Source organism: Eschrichtius robustus, chromosome 3 (genome assembly GCF_028021215.1).
Source record: "Eschrichtius robustus isolate mEscRob2 chromosome 3, mEscRob2.pri, whole genome shotgun sequence".
Classification (NCBI taxonomy): domain Eukaryota; kingdom Metazoa; phylum Chordata; class Mammalia; order Artiodactyla; family Eschrichtiidae; genus Eschrichtius; species Eschrichtius robustus.
Genome location: NC_090826.1, coordinates 9,930,137 through 9,948,651, shown reverse-complemented (window position 1 = coordinate 9,948,651; position 18,515 = coordinate 9,930,137). Strand labels below are relative to the sequence as shown.

The 18,515-nt window shown below is 48.3% G+C and overlaps 1 protein-coding gene across 7 annotated transcripts in view; it reads right to left on the bottom strand.

Annotated features, from left to right (window-relative positions):
• Positions 1-246: 246 nt before the first annotated feature.
• VPS13D (vacuolar protein sorting 13 homolog D) overlaps positions 247-18,515 on the bottom strand; it is a 248,003-nt gene continuing 229,734 nt past the window's right edge. For 6 of the 7 annotated variants that reach the window (XM_068538909.1, XM_068538914.1, XM_068538911.1 and 3 more), the window contains 3 exons: positions 15,565-15,696; positions 5,027-5,267; positions 247-3,384 (listed from right to left, as the gene is read on the bottom strand). In XM_068538909.1, the coding sequence (XP_068395010.1) occupies positions 3,253-3,384; positions 5,027-5,267; positions 15,565-15,696 (505 nt within the window). In that variant the 3' untranslated portion in view covers positions 247-3,252. Of the gene's footprint in view, positions 3,385-5,026; positions 5,268-14,424; positions 14,541-15,564; positions 15,697-18,515 lie in introns of those variants that run through there. The other variant, XM_068538915.1, reaches the window with a different exon arrangement.

Below are 18,515 nucleotides of genomic sequence, written 5' to 3'. Positions count from 1 at the left end.
AGGTGAGCGCAGCCAACACGAAGCCCGGCCCTGGCTGACGGGAAGAGCTGCCAACTCTCGGAAGTTAAGCAAGGCCCGAGGTGCAGGGCTGGCCTGGGAACGCGCTTGCCCGGAGCGAGGGAAAGCCTGCGTGTGACTGCACGTGTTGTAATACGTTTGGCATTTGTCACTGGCGATGGTTCTACAGTCTATGGGACAGCAAGAAACCAGAAGGAAACAACATGTTTGGAAGCCAACAGAGCATTTTATTCCACAGGAAGAAAAATAACGACTCTGATATGAGAAACAGATTCAAGAGTCTCAACAGATTGGTGATTGTAAGAGTGTTCACACGGTGGAGACCCAGATACTTTATTTTCAGAATATTATCGAGCAGCTACCATGGTATTTTGAGGCACAGATGATGCTTAAAAACAAAGCGGCCCAGGAGCCTTCCAAACCCCGAGGTGTGTCTCCACCACGGTGAGGCACTCGGGCCGCTACGAGGCCATGTTTCTGTTTCCCAGTCAGTGGTGAGCAGGCCCAGGTGTGGGAAGCACACAACAGCCAGCCTTTCTGGTGGGTGAGGAAAGCAGCTGTGGCCAGGCGGTGATGCGGCCAGCTGTGCTGGCTCAGGGCATCAAGGGGGGCTTTGCTTTCTGCTTGCCCAAGTTCTCCTGATTCAATTTATTTTACTTTCCTCGGAGAGGAACTGGGTACTTGAGGCAGCAAGAAAATCGGCAGAAATTATCATAACAACGTCTCAGACATCGCTGGCTAAATACCAATTTAAAAGCCAGAGCCAGGGCCTGCTTCCTCCAAAGCTTTGGATTTTTTCCTGGCAAACCAGGAAACTATGTCCAAAGCCCCTGAAACCTTATCATCACCAGGCCTGGCACGAGGGCTGCGAGGGCGGAGGGAGCCTGAGAAGCTCTTAGCTGGCACCCACCCCCCAACCCCGCCCCATTTGGTCTTTGGATCCCACTTTAACATCTGCCTCTTCCAAGGCGCAAACGTCAGAGGGGAGTTGTGCAGTAGGGAGATGAGCAACTATTGTTATTTCGAGGGCTGATGAAATTTAGAAAGGAGCCGGGAGGAGGGCATCTCAACACCCCTCTGGAGTCTCCTGGAAGCACCATTCCACAGCGCAGCCCTCAACCAACTTCCCGTTGGCAGAGCTGCAGAGGACACCGGTTGCCGCTGGGCCCAAAGTTAGGCTTCCTTAGTAACACCAAGCTCCTCAATCCAACAGAACTCCCAAGTGACTTCACTCCAGAAAGTGACAGAAGGCTCACTGACACAAACCATCAACCCTCTGAGAGTCTCATCGTTAAGAGATCATGATCTCAGGCAGTGCGTTACTGATGACAAAAACCACAAGCCAAACTTGCGGGGTGCAGGGCGGGAGGCTGGTGAGGAAGACGAGAAGCCTGCAGGGAGACGCACCTGGCGCATGGCTGTGGCCCAGCAGAACCAACCAACCGACGGACCAAAAACCCACCCCGACCCTTCAAAAACTGGGTGTCAGTTCTGCAGTCCATGAACCCAGAGTTCAGTGAAGACCATATATCAATCCTGGAGTTCAAGACGAGCCCTGAAAACACTATTTTGCCAAAGCACTAAGCACTTGGGTTAAAGCTCTTTGAAAACACACACACACACACACACACACACACACACACACACTCCGAGTGGGGAGAGAAAGACAGATTAGCTTCATTTGTGTTTTGGAAGGATCTGGGTCATGAGTTATAAACACCAAAACCTTCCACGCATCCACTGATCCGATGGGTCCTTTTAGATCTCAGCTACATGTGACATGGTTGTAGAGACTGACTAGATTTATTAAAATAAAAACTAAAAAATCACAAGGCTAGTCATTCACTCTAGGCCTCCCCTCTCCCTACCTTGGTTATTCCCTACAGAAAAGAGAAACCACAGAAACAAGACCCAGGAAGGAGAGGGCACTCGGTCTAGGTCTTGCCACCGGTTGGAATTTAAAACCAAGGGCAAGAGATATTTTGGCCAAATCTTGGCCCCAAACTTACAAGAACAGCTTTTTAGCACTCAGATTTCATTCCCTTTTCTAAGACCCCCCTCCTTCTCCCTTCTCATCCCAGGGCTGCCGTCCCTGGGTCCCCAGGGCTGCGGGGCTGGGTGGCTGCCTGTATTTACTAAGGAGAACAGAGTCCCGGGACCTCCTTTGCTGCTGCTGCCCTGGAGAGGGAACACTCTCGCTGTGGGTTTTTGATAAATTTGTGGATCTTTGATCTGTTAAACAGTCCTACGGGATTTTTTTCCCCTTCTAAGTTATCAGAGCCTACCAACGTTTCAAACTGGCCTCTCTGACAATAACCCAAGGAAACCTTATAATGCTGGCGTGTGTGTGTGTGTGTGTGTGTGTGTGTGTGTGTGTGTGTGTGTGTGTGTGTGTGTGTGTGTGTGTGTGTGTGTGTGTGTGTGCGCGGTAACAGAACACACCTCAAAGTTTTACCTCAAAGTCTGGCAAGACTAGTCAGGAGAGAGCCAGCGAGACAGGCAGATAAAAAATAACTTGTGACACTCTAAGAACTGTCTTTAAACTGGGGGGGGAAATAAATAAAAGATGCGTCCGAGTCACTCCCCTAGGCCTCATCAAGGGCTGGCTCTGGGTCTAGACACTTCGGTTCGCGGCTCCAGCGGGACGAGCACAGGTTTCAAAGGCGTCATTCTTGACGCACCTGCTCCCTCACCTCAGCCCACCTGACCGTGAATACTCTAGTTTCCCGAACTAAGGCATAACATTCTGCAGCTTCCAAGAATCCCTCTTCACGGACAGTACCCTGAATGAGACGTGTAGAATTAGTGCAACAGAAGATCCAATATAATTTTATATTACTTTACAGTTAACAAACCTTAACACACATCACAGGCCCTGTTCAGAAATGCTCCTACGTATTTACAAACACACAGTTGTACATATATACATGTTAACAAAATACAGGGCAATCTAAAAATTAGATTGATCTCAGTTACACTTTCTTTGTTTTAAACATTATTCAACCAATGCCTCTTAAAAATTACCTCCCCATAATCTAAAGTAACCCCCTGCCCCACAAATTAATATGGTTCCATTTGTGCCCCCACCCCCTCATCAGTATTTACTCTCCCTCTTGACAGCATCCCCCAAACCTTATTCTGGTTTCCTCTAACCTAAGCCAAGCCCACGGGCCTCTCCCCTCCTGACTGGTCTGGGGTCTACGCCTGGGAGTGTCCCTCCGCAGCTGGGGCTTCTCAGGAATCCAGCTCCAACTGCTCTTGGTTTTCATTGAGCCTTAACATAAGTTGCTGTTCATAGTAAAGGCTCTTTGCATAGTTTATTTCTTGTGATAACTTGATAGCAAGGACCTCTGATTTCACGTGGACCTGAAGAAAAGGACAGAATGAGTAACCTGCCCCCAAGGTGGGAAGCCAAACAGAATCACGGGACACGGGCCATTGAAATCCACCCAGGCAGCAGCCCCCAGCCTGACTGCGGATCAGAACAGCATGGGTGTAGTTTTAAGAAACAGATTCCCAGGGCCCTAACTCCTGGTTACGCCGATTCGAGGTCTGGGGTGGATCTCTGGAACCTGTATCTTGAACTTATTCCCCAGGTGACTGTGCAGTCGACCCATAATCACCCGACATTTGGGACTGCCTGTAACTGAGAACCAGTTTCAGCGCCGAGGTGTGAGGACCAGCTGAGGTGAGACTAAGCGGAGAACAAAGACTTGGGATTCACATCTAAAGTCTGGTGATGGTCAGAGCACACAAATGCCCTCGAGGCCTTTCTTATCAAGAAAGCTCACTTGCCTTGAAAGGACGAAAGTGCAGCTGGGCAAAGCTCCCCACCTCCGAAAGGAACTTGTGGAAATACTCAGGCTTTTGGGTGTTAACTCAATTAATCTACCGGCCCTAACCTAAGCCAATGACCCCAGGGGAGCCTGCACAAGCCAAACCAAACCCAAGCGCATTCCTGGGCAGGGAGAAGGTCAAGGGAGAGAGGCCCAAAAAGGCTTGCTGCTGCTTCTCATCTGTGGAAACACTGAGATAAGCAGGGCCATTTTGAATGGCAAGTCATTCTCGAATGCAGGCTTGAAAATCCTAGCATTCCAGGTGAAAAATGAGCAGGGCCAACACCTGGTCTCATGAAAAGATCCCACGTTAGAATATGGCTGGCGGTGGGGTCCCTCACACGTGCTTCTGCCGAGCCAACAACAGCTCCTCTGAGCGGAGGCAGCAGAGTGGTCCACGCTGCCAGCTCTGGAGCTGCACGGGCACGTGGGTTTGAACCCCAGCTCCCTCCGGTGTTGGCCGGATAACCTTGAGCGAGTCACCTGTCCTCACCAAGCCTCCTTACCAGTCACGTGGGGACAACAGCAGTACAACATTAAATAATCTATAAGTACTTAGAATCCAGCCTGACACATAGTAAGCCCTTAACGAATGCTGGTTATTAACAGGATCGGTGTTATCGAAAAGTCCTGCCGTAACAATATCTTGTACCTTTTGGAGGTCAAGTGTAAAGTTTATTTACGGATATTCATTGAGCTTTTACCATGGGTAGGGGCCTATGCTAGATACTGCTTCCTTGTGCGGAAAAAAAAGTTAGTTTCCAATCACTCTAGGGGGGAAGCCACGAAGAAGCCAATGTGTGCTCTAACGCTTTCTTAGATTCAATGCGCCGAAGAGTCCCATCTTAGGAATAAAACACCCCCGTGCATCATGTCAGCTGGTCCTCACGGCTGATTAGAGGCGGTAATCCTGCCCGTACTGTATGGGTGGGAAACCGAGGCACAAGCTTCGAGCAACCCGCCCTCCGGTGGAGCCGGTGGAGCCGGGAGAGCCGGCGTCGTCACCCCCACCCCACACACGCTGAGTGCCTTCTGCCTGCGGGACTAAGAAGCAGGAGCCCCGGGGCCTCACAACAGCCCAGCCCAAGCCTCACGCTGGGCAAACACTTTCCCGCTGAGAAGCACCAGCAGGGCAGCGGCCGGCTGAGGAGACAGCGCAGGGGTGCACTCACCATCGGCTTCTGGTGAGAAGGGCCGGGGATGGACACCCCACTGCTCGTGTTCACGGCCTTCTTGGTCACCTGCACATACACCTTCCCGTGGTCTTTGGAGACGAGGCAGTGGTAGAGATCGTCGTACTTGACTTCCAGGAAAATGGCCTCCCGGTCCAGGTAGTCTCCGCTTTTCAGAAAGTAGACAGCCTTGGAGGAGATGAGCACACAGTAGCTGTCGATGTTCTCCACGGCTATGAAGCTGCAGAGAAAGAGGCGGAGTGAGAAGGGCGCGCAGAGCCTCGCCAGCTGCCCCTGGAGGCTGAGGCTGTAGGAGGGGGGCCCGAGGCTCCGACTGTGAAGCCAGGCTCCCTCCCTCACTACACCCTGGGCAGGGCGCTCACCCACTCTGGGCCTCCGTCTCCTTGTGTGTAAAGTAGGAATAAAAAAAAAGTGACACTGGCCTCTGAGGGCTGCCGTGAGGCCAGTGCGTGAAGCACAGAGCCCTTACACAGGGGGGCACGATAAATACGACCAAGGGTATCAACGGGAGAAACAATTTCATGGCCTTTTTGTAGCCTAAGGCTTAGAGGAAACTGTAGCAGTGCTTTGTTGGGCAGAAGAGACGAAGGAAATACAATGCTTTGAAATGCTGACTGAAGCAGCAGCTGAGAAGGTTCACCGGGAAGGCGGGGTGGGGGAGGGGCAGCCACAGGGCTGGAAGTCGTGGGCAGGGGTGGTGGAGATGGACGCGGGGAAAGCGGAACCGGATGGGGCACCAACCTAGGCGCCGCGAGAGGACGGCACGCCTTCTCCATGTGCGCACCTACGTCTACTTCCTTTTTGTCACAGTTTAGTAAGAGGTCACCTGGTCTCAGCTCAGCACCTCCAGGGACGGGACTCACTGGTGAGACCACCACCGCGTTCTCAGAACTCACCGGTTAGAGAGTGCTTTTTTAGGTAAAGCTGGAATCTTGATTTCCATAAACTCTCAGTCATCACTTCTAAGGGGCTTTAGGGCCACTCAGAAAAAAATCTCTTCTTCCCTGGAGCCCCAGATTTAAAGTGGAAATTTATGCACGTCAAAGCTCTCAGCTCGGCTACTGAATGAAGAGCAGTGACCCTTGGAAACCGCCGTGACAGCTCTCCCAGGCCTGGCTGCCTCCGTCGCATCTTGTGACAGCCTTCCACAATGGGGCGGCCAGGTCGGGGACAGCGCAGGGGAGCGGGTGACGGCAAGAATACTAAGAGCTGACGACAGGCTGGCTGTCAAGCCCCGGCCCCCTGGGACTTGATGTCCTGAGAGGAATTGCCACACCACAGTTGCCTGGAGCCGCGGCTCCCCTGGAACGGCTCAGGGACCGGGTCCCAGGATGGCTTTGTTCCATGGTCAGCAGTCGCCAAACTCTGATGGGATGGAGCAGGCCTGCCTGGCTGCTGGGCAGGCCGGTCCTCTCTCAGCCCCAAGCTGGCGCCAGGCCCCTGCTCACCTCTGGGCTCAGAGAGCCCCCCATTCTGAACACGTCTTGTCTCTCAGCCCAAGGATTCACGAGTTCTCTCTGAAGCTTCCCGAGAAACACGCCCACCCTGCGCCCACTTCTGAAGGCTTCCTCGCTTACCGTCAAGAGCACTTGCAAGCAACTACTTGTTCTCATTTTGTTTCCCGGACAGGTATTTGACTCTCTGACTAAGCGGATGTAAGAGTGGGGTCCACACCCGACGCCCCCCGTGTCTCCCTGGGCACCCACCACTGAGTCGGCCACCCCCTCAGCACTCAGTGAAAATATGCCTGGTTCCAGCTGCCATTTTAATTACAGCCTCACATGACAAAAATTGGGGTTTACTGTTCTATTCTAACTGGTTGGCAATGCCAAGAATGTAGACTTGTAAAGTCTCAATGCCAAAATTAGAAACACCCAGCAGCTTTTGGTGTTCAGGCCACTTGGCACGGAATTTCCCATATCCCGGGCTCTGGCAGTATCCAGGGGGCAGCAGTGTCATTTAAAGAAACCAACTGAAATCTAAAATAGCTGGTCCAGGGGAGGAAAAGGTGACAGAAAGAGACAGAGAGGCAGAGAGAGATGAAAAAAGCTTCCTGACAAAGAGAGGAAGGATCACAGGACCAGCTAGAACTTGCTGGGAAACTAGCTTAAAAACTGAATATGGCCTAGGACCTGTGAGCACAGGTGGGCCGGGCACACGGCGACTGAGGCTGTAATGGGCTCTCAAAGGAGATCCCCGAAGTTGGCCACCGCAATTAGGGTGAGAGCAGCACGTGCATTAAAAATCCAATAGAGACTGTTACCTTTCCTCTGGTCCAGCACAAGATGGGGTACTTCTATCCCATCACCCGTGCCTCCACTCTCACCCTGTTTAGTACCCACTGTCTGACATTTACGCACAGCCTCTAAAAGGGCCAAGGCCTTCCCGTCTGGGCAGCTACTCTTACACCCGGGCCGACTGGCTGACATTATTAGTGCCCTTTCCAAACTGGACTTCTTTAAAAACAGACTCCCTTTCAAGAGGCCACAGACGCTGCAAAGTCCTCCATCAGGCCAGAACAACTTCTGCTCTGGGTGGAAGGAAGGAGGAAGGGTGGCTCTGAGCTGGGACGCTCTGGTGGAAGTTGTCCACACGGTGGGGGAAGCGCAGGCCAAGCGGGCAGGGAGACCCACCAGGCTGGGCCAGCTGCTGTCTCTGCGGCTCAGCTGCTTCATCTGATAGAGATCATACTACCTGCCGTCACAAAGTCACTAAATCCACGGGCGAAGAATTCATGGCCGGGCTTCCCTGGTGGCGCAGTGGTTAAGAATCCGCCTGCCAACGCAGGGGACACGGATTCGAGCCCTGGCCCGGGAAGATCCCACATGCCGCGGAGCAACGAAGCCCGTGCGCCACGACTGCTGAGCCTGCGCTCTAGAGCCCACGAGCCACAGCTACTGAAGCCCACGTGCCATGACTACTGAAGCCCTCGCGCCTAGAGCCCGAGCTCCGCAACGAGAGAGGCTACCGCGGTGAGAGGCCCGCGCACCGCAACGAAGAGTAGCCCCCGCTCGCCGCAACTAGAGAAAGCCCGCGCGCAGCAACGAAGACCCAACACAGCCAAAAATAAATAAATAAATAAATAAATAAATAAATAAATAAATAAATAAATAAATAAATAAATAAATAAATAAATTTTAAAAAAAGGAATTCACGTCCATTACAGAAACGTGAGGGGAGAGGAGCAGTTTGTAAATGTGCACAGATCTCGATTCTGTGAGCCCAGGGGCCCTATTCCTACCCTGAAGCTAATACAGACAGTAATTTTTGGGCATTTACGTGAAATGTTCTAGTCTTTTCAAGTCAAAAGCAGCCAAGGGTCTAAGTGAAAGGAGGGGAAAGGGAGACAGCGGGGCCTCAGCTGGAGTGCCAGGGTCCCGGACCACCCGGACCAGGGTCTGAGCAAGAACCCAGACACTGACTTAGCCAACAGCGTCTCTCTCTCCATTCTCCTCCTGATGCTCCCCTGGAACTCCCACAACCAGTGACCAAGGCTTTGGGTTCCATCATTACAGCATACATTTTTTAAAAAACAAAATCTGGAAACCACAACAAAGAATAATTAAAACTGAGCTCCAGATTACGGGTCCCCTCCTGTAATGGAGACCAACCCCAAACTTGTCACTGAGAGAGAGGAACCAAAACCCAGGGGGACAAGAGAAGCTGAGCCAATGAGTGCACTCAGCGCTTCTCTGCCCATCTGCCCCCGCCTCTTGTCCCTTTGTCGTGAAAGCCCAGTGTCCCCCTCCCTGCCTTGGCCGTCCCCTGCAAAGGCCTGTGCTCCACAGCCTTTCATTTGCATCACTTGAGAGGCTCAGGGTTTCGTCCAGAGTGGCAGCGGCTATGGCCTCACACGAGCTGAGTCTAGACACAGGGCTCTCCACTCTTCATCCCCCGTACCCGCCTCGCTTCACGCAGGGCTGCTCTTGGCTCATGAATGAGTGACCACTGCAGACCCTCGTGGGATGACATGGGGAGGAAAGCCATGTGGTCTCAGGCCGATCCTGAGTGTGCCCTTCTACCCTCTGACCTATTATTAATTCGGAGGAAGCATGAAAAAACGTGGCCAGAGACACACAGCCTCTGGATAAGCTGTACCCTTCAAATATGAAGAACCAGAGAAGCTGTCCAGTGCGCTGTAGACACCATGAATGATTCTATAAAAAAAACAGGCGGAGACCCCCCCTGGTGGCACAGTGGCTGAGAATCCACCTGCCAATGCAGGGGACACGGGTTCGAGCCCTGGTCCAGGAAGATCCCACATGTCGCGTGCGCCACAACTGGTGAGCCTGTGCTCCGGAGCCCACGTGCCACAAAACAAAAAACAGGATTTTTAGACATTAGTTAAAAGTTTCACTTATAACTCTCCTTTAAGGAGAGAAAGAGGACATTCTGACCCTGGGAGCAACTTCAGAAAGTTTCTTCTGAGAGAAAGGAAAGCTGTGGCATGTGGCTTACACCATTCTCCAAGACGACAGGTTCTAACAGTGGGTGAACCTGGCCAAGGTTCAATGCCGCAGAAGTAGCACCCACTACGACAAACAACATCTCAAACCATGATACCACAGGGTATTCTCATCAACACCAATGGCATTACCAACAACAGCTTCAACCCTCTCGCTCTGTGGCAGGTAGAAATGTTGTCTCCAAGCCCCACGGCTGATGCGCCATTGGAACCAGCCAATCTTAGGTGCCAACTGGCTCTGTCACCAGCCGCGTGGCTTGGCTCACAGTTTCGTGCCGTCGTGTGTAGAGGGAGGATCATCATATCTCCTCTTGGGGCCACTGTGATGATCAGAACTGATCTACATGCCCAACTAACGGTGGCTATTGTTATTTCTTTCTTTCGTTGAGAACAGATGCTAAGTTACCCTAATCCTGTGGGGAAGGTCCCCTTGCAAGTCTACTACAGATCCTAAGTTATCCTAATCCTGTGGGGAAGGTCCCCTTGCAAGTCTACTACAGATCCTTGCTTCAGCAGGTTGGGAAAATGAGTGACCCTCTAAGAGACCACAAGGAAACAGGCTCAGGACCAATTATTGCTCCTTAGGGAGAGAGAAATCTGCCAATTGTTTCAATTACCCTTTTCAATTGATTTCTTTCTTTTCCTCCCACTCTTTTTTTTTTTGCTTTATTAACTCTATTTATATATGTTTATTTTCCTCACTTTGTAGGCATTTCAAAATCAGAAGAGTTCAGAGCTGTCTTACTCCAGGAGTGCTCCTGGAACAGGCTCCTGCCCCGCACGTGTCACTCCCCAAGTCCAGGTGTGACCGCACACCTGTGTCTGAGCCTGGGGTCTTGCAGAGCATCTCGGCGCACACGTCCCACGGGTCCTCACACTCACCACGGCCTCTCGAATCCTCTCCTCCTCCGGCGCCGCCCCTCGCAGTGGACGGCATCTCCATCCAACCGACCAGGCAAGCAGCCCTTGAGTCCCTCTCAGCCCTGCTCCTCGCTCAGCTTCTAAACCTGGTCAGTCTACTGACTGTACTGACGGCTGCCTCCCTGTCCCCTCTCCCCCTCTTCTCTGCCAGCCTGCACTCACCTGGATCACTCCCAGGGCCTCCTAAGTGCTTTCCTGCCCCCAGTCTCTCCAACTCTGACCCCTTTCTCCGTTGCTGTCAAGGTTACATTTTTAACGTCATTTTGAGTGAGATCCTCTTCAAAATCTCACCACGGCCTACAGGAAGCCGTTTACGGCTCTCAGAATCTGTATGGACACCAAGGGGGGAAGGGGGGGTGGGATTTTTAAAAAAAAAAGCTCTCAGCATCTGGCCTTGTAACCCACCTTTCCAGCTTTCCAACCTCCGCCCCTTCCCTCCCACACGTGTGCTGCCACCACACCCAGCTAATTGGAGTTCCCCCAGAAATGCCGCTAACTCTCCTGCCTCTGAGCCTTTGCCCGGCACTCATGCCTTTCTCTCTTCTCGGCCCATTTCTCCTTGTGCTGCAGGACCAGATCAACTGCCAACAGCCTTCCCTGGCTTTCTAGGCACAAATTAATCACTTGCCCTCGTGGTCCCATAACACATGGCCCATACTTGTATTTTAAAAGCAATCACATGTTTATAGATAGTTGGTAATAGTGTCTGCTTCCCCTGCTAGACTGTGAACTTGTCCTGGGACATAGTAGGGTGCAATAAATTCATGTGTTATGTAGTCTCAGAAAATAACAATGAATTTACGTTGTAGGGTCCAATGGAATTTGCCAGTGCACAACTTTGGATGTTGCATGTATTTTACCCAGTGGTAAAGATAAAGAATTCTCTCAGAAGTCTTGATTTAACTTGTTAAAGATTTAGCAAGCTACTAACTTTCCCTTCCTTCCTTCCTCCCTCCCTCCGTGCCTTTCTTTCTATTGAAGTATAGTCGATTTACAACGTTGTGTTAGTTTCAGGTGTACAGCAAAGACAAGCCATTAACTTTTATCAGAGTAGCTGGATAATCCACCAAATGAAAGTTTTAATTTAGTGGCATATCAAAGAATATCCAATTTCCTAAGCGTCAAAGGTTATTTGGTAGATTATTTCCTGGTTTAGAAAACGGAGGCCAATGAATTCTATCCCGCTTCTCAAAAGGTCTGATCTTTTGTTTTCGTTTTGAGACTGCATATATTACTATAAGGTTTTTATTTACAATTATATGCTATTAGAATCAACACTATAACCTGTGCTCAAAATAAAAAATTCTGATTTCTATCTCTATCTGCAATTTCTCAAGAAGGATAGACAGGATACAAAATATATAAACAGTATGTTTACAAAGGGGGCAAGAAAGGAGAATTTTACTCTTGATTTTCTTTCTTTCTGTACTCTTTGAATTTGCTAACTATGTACATGAGTTTATTTCATCAAAAAGAGAAAAGACTAACCTGGCTGGTGGGTTTATAGGCTATTTTGGTTTACTTTTTATACTTTTTTTTTTTGGATTAAAAAAAGATCTCAATAAAGAAAAAGAAGAGGAGGAGCATACTCAAACAGATGGAAATGAGCACACAACCCAAACGGACCACGGAGCTGCCTGGCTCGGCTGAGATCAAGTGACCCGGGGATCCAGTGACAGCCTCCAAGACACTGACTAGACTCAAGCGGCCTCCTGTGGGTGACTTTCAAGTGTCCCCAGAAGGCAAGCACCACCTTCAAAGTCTTGCACGGGAACCACTTCCCAGGTCCTGCTGCCCCTGAAGGGTTCTTAGTTGCTGCTGTTCATTCCTTTTCCTTTCATCTGTAAATATACCAGCATATTTCTCTAAAGGATAAGGACTCTTTTTGTTAGCACGGTCACAATACTAAAAAATAATGAATAATAATAATTTAAGGAGCTCGTAATATTCTGGGATCATGGACCCCCACGTCGGCATTCTGGGGAGGCCCATAATCCCCTTCTAAGAATGCTAATTTTCGATGCATAAAATAAAATGCTTAGGATTACAAAGGAAGTCAATTATATTTAAATATATCGAAATATTAAAATTGGGATAGAGAACTGAAAGCTTCTTTTTTAAAGCATAAAATATCTAAAAAAAAAAAAAAAAAATCTCACACATACTATTTCCTAAAACTACATTTTAAAAATATAATCTAATTGTCAAATAAACTCCAGAAAACAGTATGTTTGGGCAGCGACTTAGGGTCAAGTGCATTGCTTGTGAGCACCTTTTTGGAAAAGGTAAAGAGCCACCCTAGTGCTTACATTGCTAGTACGTAACTTGGTCTGTGATGGTGTATTGGAAATAAAATAGGTACTTCTTTCTTTCTTTCTTTCTTTCTTTCTTTCTTTCTTTCTTTCTTTCTTTCTTTTTTTTTTTAAATGAGAATGAGGTTTCTGGCTACAGACTAGACACTAGTTACAGAGAAAAATTAATTCAATAAATAGAACAAATTTCACTTTAACATCATCTTAACCCAGGATCCGATTTCAGAACCAAACTTAAGAAAAATGGAAAGTAATGGCAATTCTGTAACATATCAGAGTAATATTTGATTCATTCGAAACTGAAGCCTTTTCAGTTGGCCAGGCCTTAAATCATATGTCAGCAACTATCTTTTTAATACTAATTAAATAAATAAAATAAAAAATTAAATGAAACTTGATCTGGGAGAACAAAGTTGAAGTAACCATGGCATTGTGGACTTCGCGGGGTTTTCACTACATCAGGAAGTAATTACACAATATTTTCCAGAAGTGAAACAGTGAGTCTAACTGGAAAAAAATGTGGAAACATTTAGTTAGAACAGTAGGGCAAGGTATTAAAGAGCCTTTTAAGGGGTTAACTCTGAAGGAAAATATGCAAATAACTGGGTCTTTAAACATGTTTTTAATTACGATTCCAGGATAAAAGTCAGGTATTCTATGGCACCCCTGTGCTTCTCCTGAAAACGCCTTTCTTGCAGAGCGATGCCTCCAACATTCACGTCACCGTGAAGACCCAGCCTGACGACCGAGGATACTTCAGAGGAACATTTGCCAGGTCCCCGATGACTTCTTCCCTGTACACTGAGGAAGGCTACGGTCATGTGGCTTCTTCAACATTCACTGGCAAGATTCAACCCACAAACTTGGGTAGAGACACACGGTTTTCATCTTAAGAGTCAAAAGTCATTCACGCCAACATCTTTTCCTAGTTCTTATGAATTTCAAGAGTTTCATGAAATCTGTTTTACTGACTTCATTTTGATTTCGGTTTTCAGCTTTCCATGGCTCTGTTTTCAATGCATGTATCTCACTGGGAGCAAGCCTATGTTAGCTGTAGTACACAATTTCTCCCTGTGTTCTTGGCATATGTCATCCTATTGAAAATGAATTTCACAAGGACCAAGGTTTGACTTGAAAATGAATTTCACAAGGTTTCACTTGAATAAGGGTGAGTGGGAAAGAAAATGAAAAGCACAACGTACAGTAACTTTCCAACCATCATTAATTCAACACATGTTTGTTGAGTGCCTAGTATGTGCCAGGCACTGTTCCATGTACTGAGGATTCTTCAATGAATGGAACAGACAAAAACTGCGGCCCTCATGGAGCTGCCATTCTAGTAGACTCTGCACCATGTCCCGCTACACCTGAGGAACGACTCTCTGCGCCCCCGATCCAAAGGCCAAAAGTTACATCAGCAAAGTGGTATATAGGGCAGCCATGGCACCAAATCCTCGCCGAAGGCAGGCAGGAATATAAAGCCCTCCCTGGAGTGAAAACTGGGGATTCTGGTTATTGGAGTGATGGCCAGAGCTGAGGCTAGACTAAAAGAGCAGACAGATGTATGCTATGGACAGAATTATGTCCCCACCTATTTGGAGCCAGGAAGTAATGAAGGTTAAAGGAGGTCATAAGGGTGGGGCCCTGATTCTATAGGAGACACCAGAGATCTTGCTCACCCTTTCTCTGCCATGTGAGGACACAGCCAGAAGGTGGCCATCCGCAAGCCGGGAAGAGAGCCTTCACCAGGAACCAACTCAGCCAGCACCTTGATCTTGGACTTCCCAGCCTCAGACTATGAGAAATAATTTTTTGTTGTTTAAGTCACTCAGTCGACGGTATTTTGTTATGGCAGCCTGAGCTGACTATGATAATGTAATACACCTCCATCACTGAGAGACTTTCCAGTAACACTGCAGGGAGCTTGAGTTACAAAAAACACATTTAGGAAGATGCCATCCCACGCAGCAAGCAACAGATGAATTCTGGATTTGGCTTTTGATATCCCCGTTCAAATACTGCTACAAAACTATGAGATGAGGTTAGCTTAACAGCATTTCTAACAATGACACTGAAGGCTCTCCTGAGAGCTAACCTCTACTTCAGATATCCTCCACCAACCAAAAAACATTCGTGGTTCTCTGAACCCTCCCTAGCTTGCTTTATCTTAAGAGAGAGAAAAAGGCATTAAGAGAAATTAAACTAGTATTTTGCTACTTACCAGGCAGAACTAACTGCTTTCTCTGGACTGTGGTTCTAACACCTATTTAGGTTACAGAGCATTTTATGCTAAAAGAGTCTCTGCAGAATATCCTAAAATAGCGATATACTGAATTCTACCACGTCAACTAGGAAAAACGTCACTAACTGAAAATATAACAAGGTCCCAAGTATATAAGGCTCCACATTCAAAGAGTAACAAAACAACCTTCAGAACACTGCATTTCCGAAATTTTCAGCTACCAGTTGTTTGTTGTTTATCTGTTTTGTTTTACTAGCATTCTGCAGCAAACAACAAAACACCAAAGTTTAGGAAAGTTTTACAGGGCAAAAAACCTTTAGATTGAGAACATTTTATCTTCTCTTTTTGAACTAATTAGAAGGAGACTGCCAACGTTAAGGTCCCGCTATGGAACTCAGTTTGAGAACCATTGTTATATCTGCATCTATAAAACATCTGGGCCAAGGAATCTTGTTGACCAGTCCCAAGGCCTAAGAGTCACGCTGATACTCAGATCGGGCAGAAACTTCTCAGACTCAAAGCCAGAAAAGACAACCCGGTGAACCCAAAGGGCTGGTTTCCCATGGCTCCAACTTACAATTCGTCTTGTATGTTGTCTGTGAGTTTGAAGAGCCGCTCCTGCCCTTCGGCCTGGCTCTCAGAATAGCGGGGAAGCAGGCCCTGGGGCCCTGCGCAGCACCGTGGTTTCCGTACCCTCTGGGCTCGGGTCCTAGGTGGGGAAATGGACAAAAAGCAAAGAGGTTAAGGGTTAAACGTCAAAATGATTTCCCTTCCTGCCTCGTCTGAGATAAAAACACCACTTAATACAGGACATACTCTAAATCTGGTGACCGGAACTAAACTACCTTTAGCGCCACCCGTGAATGCGCTAGAAGAAAGTGGTCAAAGGCCCCAATTCTGAACAAGACCCTCACCGCTGCCATTTTCTAGCTATGTGATCATGGACAAGGCAGTTAACTTCTTCAACGCTCAGTTCCAGTTCTCTCTGTAAAACAGGATGATGACACCTACCTCACAGGACTGCCGTGAAGATCAAACAAAATCATGCCCATCAAGCCCATGTTTGACAGAATGTAGGCTATCCACTAACAGTGGCTCTTGTTATTGTTATTATTACTGGACTTCCACTTGGTCACACTCTATTTTTCTAGGAATCTCTTCAGGAGAGGCACCTCTGGACTTGTAAAGGGTCAGGAAGAAGAGTGAGAGGCTTTGGGCATGAGTCAGAACACACCAAGCTTCTCAGCTTCTTCTAGGATGAGCTCAGCTGCCTGGGTGTAGGGTGAGGGACACAGGGATCACGGGAGGGAGAGGAAAGGCTCCACGGACTGGTCCCAGGCCACAGCCTGGGATTCTGCAGCGGCTCTCACTCATGGCCCTCAGCTGTCCGTTGCCCAAAGGAATCTGCTTTGCTATGGCTTTCAGGGTAGGCTGATGTTGTCTTTTTCCACAAACCATATACAGGGTAATTGATAAGTACTTTTTGGTGTTTTCCTAGAAACAGGAGTCCATATTTGTTTTGGAAAGGCTGTGCATATTTCAGATGACTGATAAGAGTGTGCCTGGTCTGTCCTCGGCCTTGTACTTGGTGTACTTTTCATTATTTGTTCCTGGATTCCACTGAAGCAAAACACCCCTCTCTAGACATACCTACAAGCGAGGCCTAGGCTTACACACTGAATCAGCACTCCAGGGTCGTGTGCTAACAGCAGTGGAAAGACTTACTTGCAAGGGCAGAGAAGTGCCTGGTGGGTGAATCAGGGTAAAGATATGGACAGAAAGAGTCAGCGGGTTAGCTGCAAACCTGGGACGACGCAAAGCCCTCCTGGGCCCATGTCAACACTCCGCCTATCAGGCCACACTGCCTCAAGTCCCAGACCTGGGTAATGCTTGATATGGGCTGGAAAACCAGACACCCAGTGATAATGTTGTAAAAGTTCAGTAATAAGGATGCCCCAAGTACTACTAATTGTGTTCTCCAAGTGAGACTAAAAAGAAGTTTCGACCATCTGCACCAAGGGAATGGGCAAACAACCCAATTTTATTGATATGATATCAATATATTCACATATGCCTGCTGGGCACAGTCTCAATTCCTTATTCAGGACTGAGGCCCACTGCTGGCTGTTTAGATCCCAACTACTGGTTGAAAATACGGAGGGCAGTGTAGAGAGCCGCTCACAGGGTTCACCCCTCATAGGGAAGCTTGACAACTGCTGGTGTAAGGATGCTGGCAAAACACTGTGAGTGAGAGAAGCCCAGCGGAAGGAGCGTGGTGTACTTTTCCAGGTAGTTGAGTCCTGTTCTCATCTCCTTGCCCAGCGAAACATCGACTGTCATTTCAAACACTGTCCAGGACAGGCTAAAAAAGTATCTTTTCCCCAAGGCACCCCTGAAGCTCCTGAAAGAGGCCCGGGCACTGTGGCAGAAGCCCAAAGGCCCCAGGAAGATGTGGCAGGCCTGCTCCTCCTCGTCTTTCAGTGTAATGTTTCATCCCGACTCCCCGATCTACTGGGAGGTTCGGAGGCTCAACTTCCACATGCATCCCAAGTCTCGCTCTTTCTCCATCTCTCTCATAACTGACAAATTATCTCTGGATTTGTAACGGATTGTTACTATAGTCTTATAATTTATTCTTCCTGTTTCCACTCCTGTCCATTCTCCTCACAGGAACGAGAAGGACCCTTTCAAAAACAAGTCAGATTCGGTCATGTGCTCCAAACACATTTGCTTCACATCCCACGTAGATAAAATACTTGCTTATCTGCCTCCCCAAATGGCTGCAAACTATCTTCCCATTTCCAAGGTCCTCCATTCGTGATCAACCACACACCGAGGGAAGGTTGGATACAGTGTTCAGATCCTGTTGCTTGGAGGAGCTCAGCGCGGCATTCAAGGCTCGCTGTTCACACAGATACAGGAGAGCAAGCGAGCTCAACTTTGCCGCAGGAGGAAACGAGGTCTCTCTTGTGGTCTTATAAATACAGGGAATACTTCTAGAAGGGGTGATTTAGACATACTGTCACTAGAAACAGAGAGCTGGATTAAAGGAATTCTTCCCATAATCCCCTACTTCCTTGTCATTGTTGGAATCCGAAAAACTATTCTTTCTTCTCCAAAACTCAACTGAAATGTTAAATTCTGAGGTCCAAGTTGAGAGGCTGGGGAGCGTGTGGGTTAAAACCATTTGTACGTGAACAAATTTAGTCCCAGACTTAAGGCAGCAGAAAGCTTAACGTGATATTCTTCAGTGCAGGCCACTGTGTGATGGGACAGTTTTCTTCATATACTGACGACGGCACTGAAAATTCAAGTAGCCCTCTGAAACCAGTGTGGCTGCATGTGGTGGTGATCCTAACTTTCTTCACTCTGGGATTCAGTAGTACAATGTTGGCACCTGAAAAACAGCTGTTAAGTGACTGTTCTTAAGTCACTTTCATGTATGTTCCAGTGTGCCTATGAGCATTTGGAAGGAAAGGGACTCGATTCGTTTTTGTTGTAAACTGGACTTTAGGACTAGATGCATCA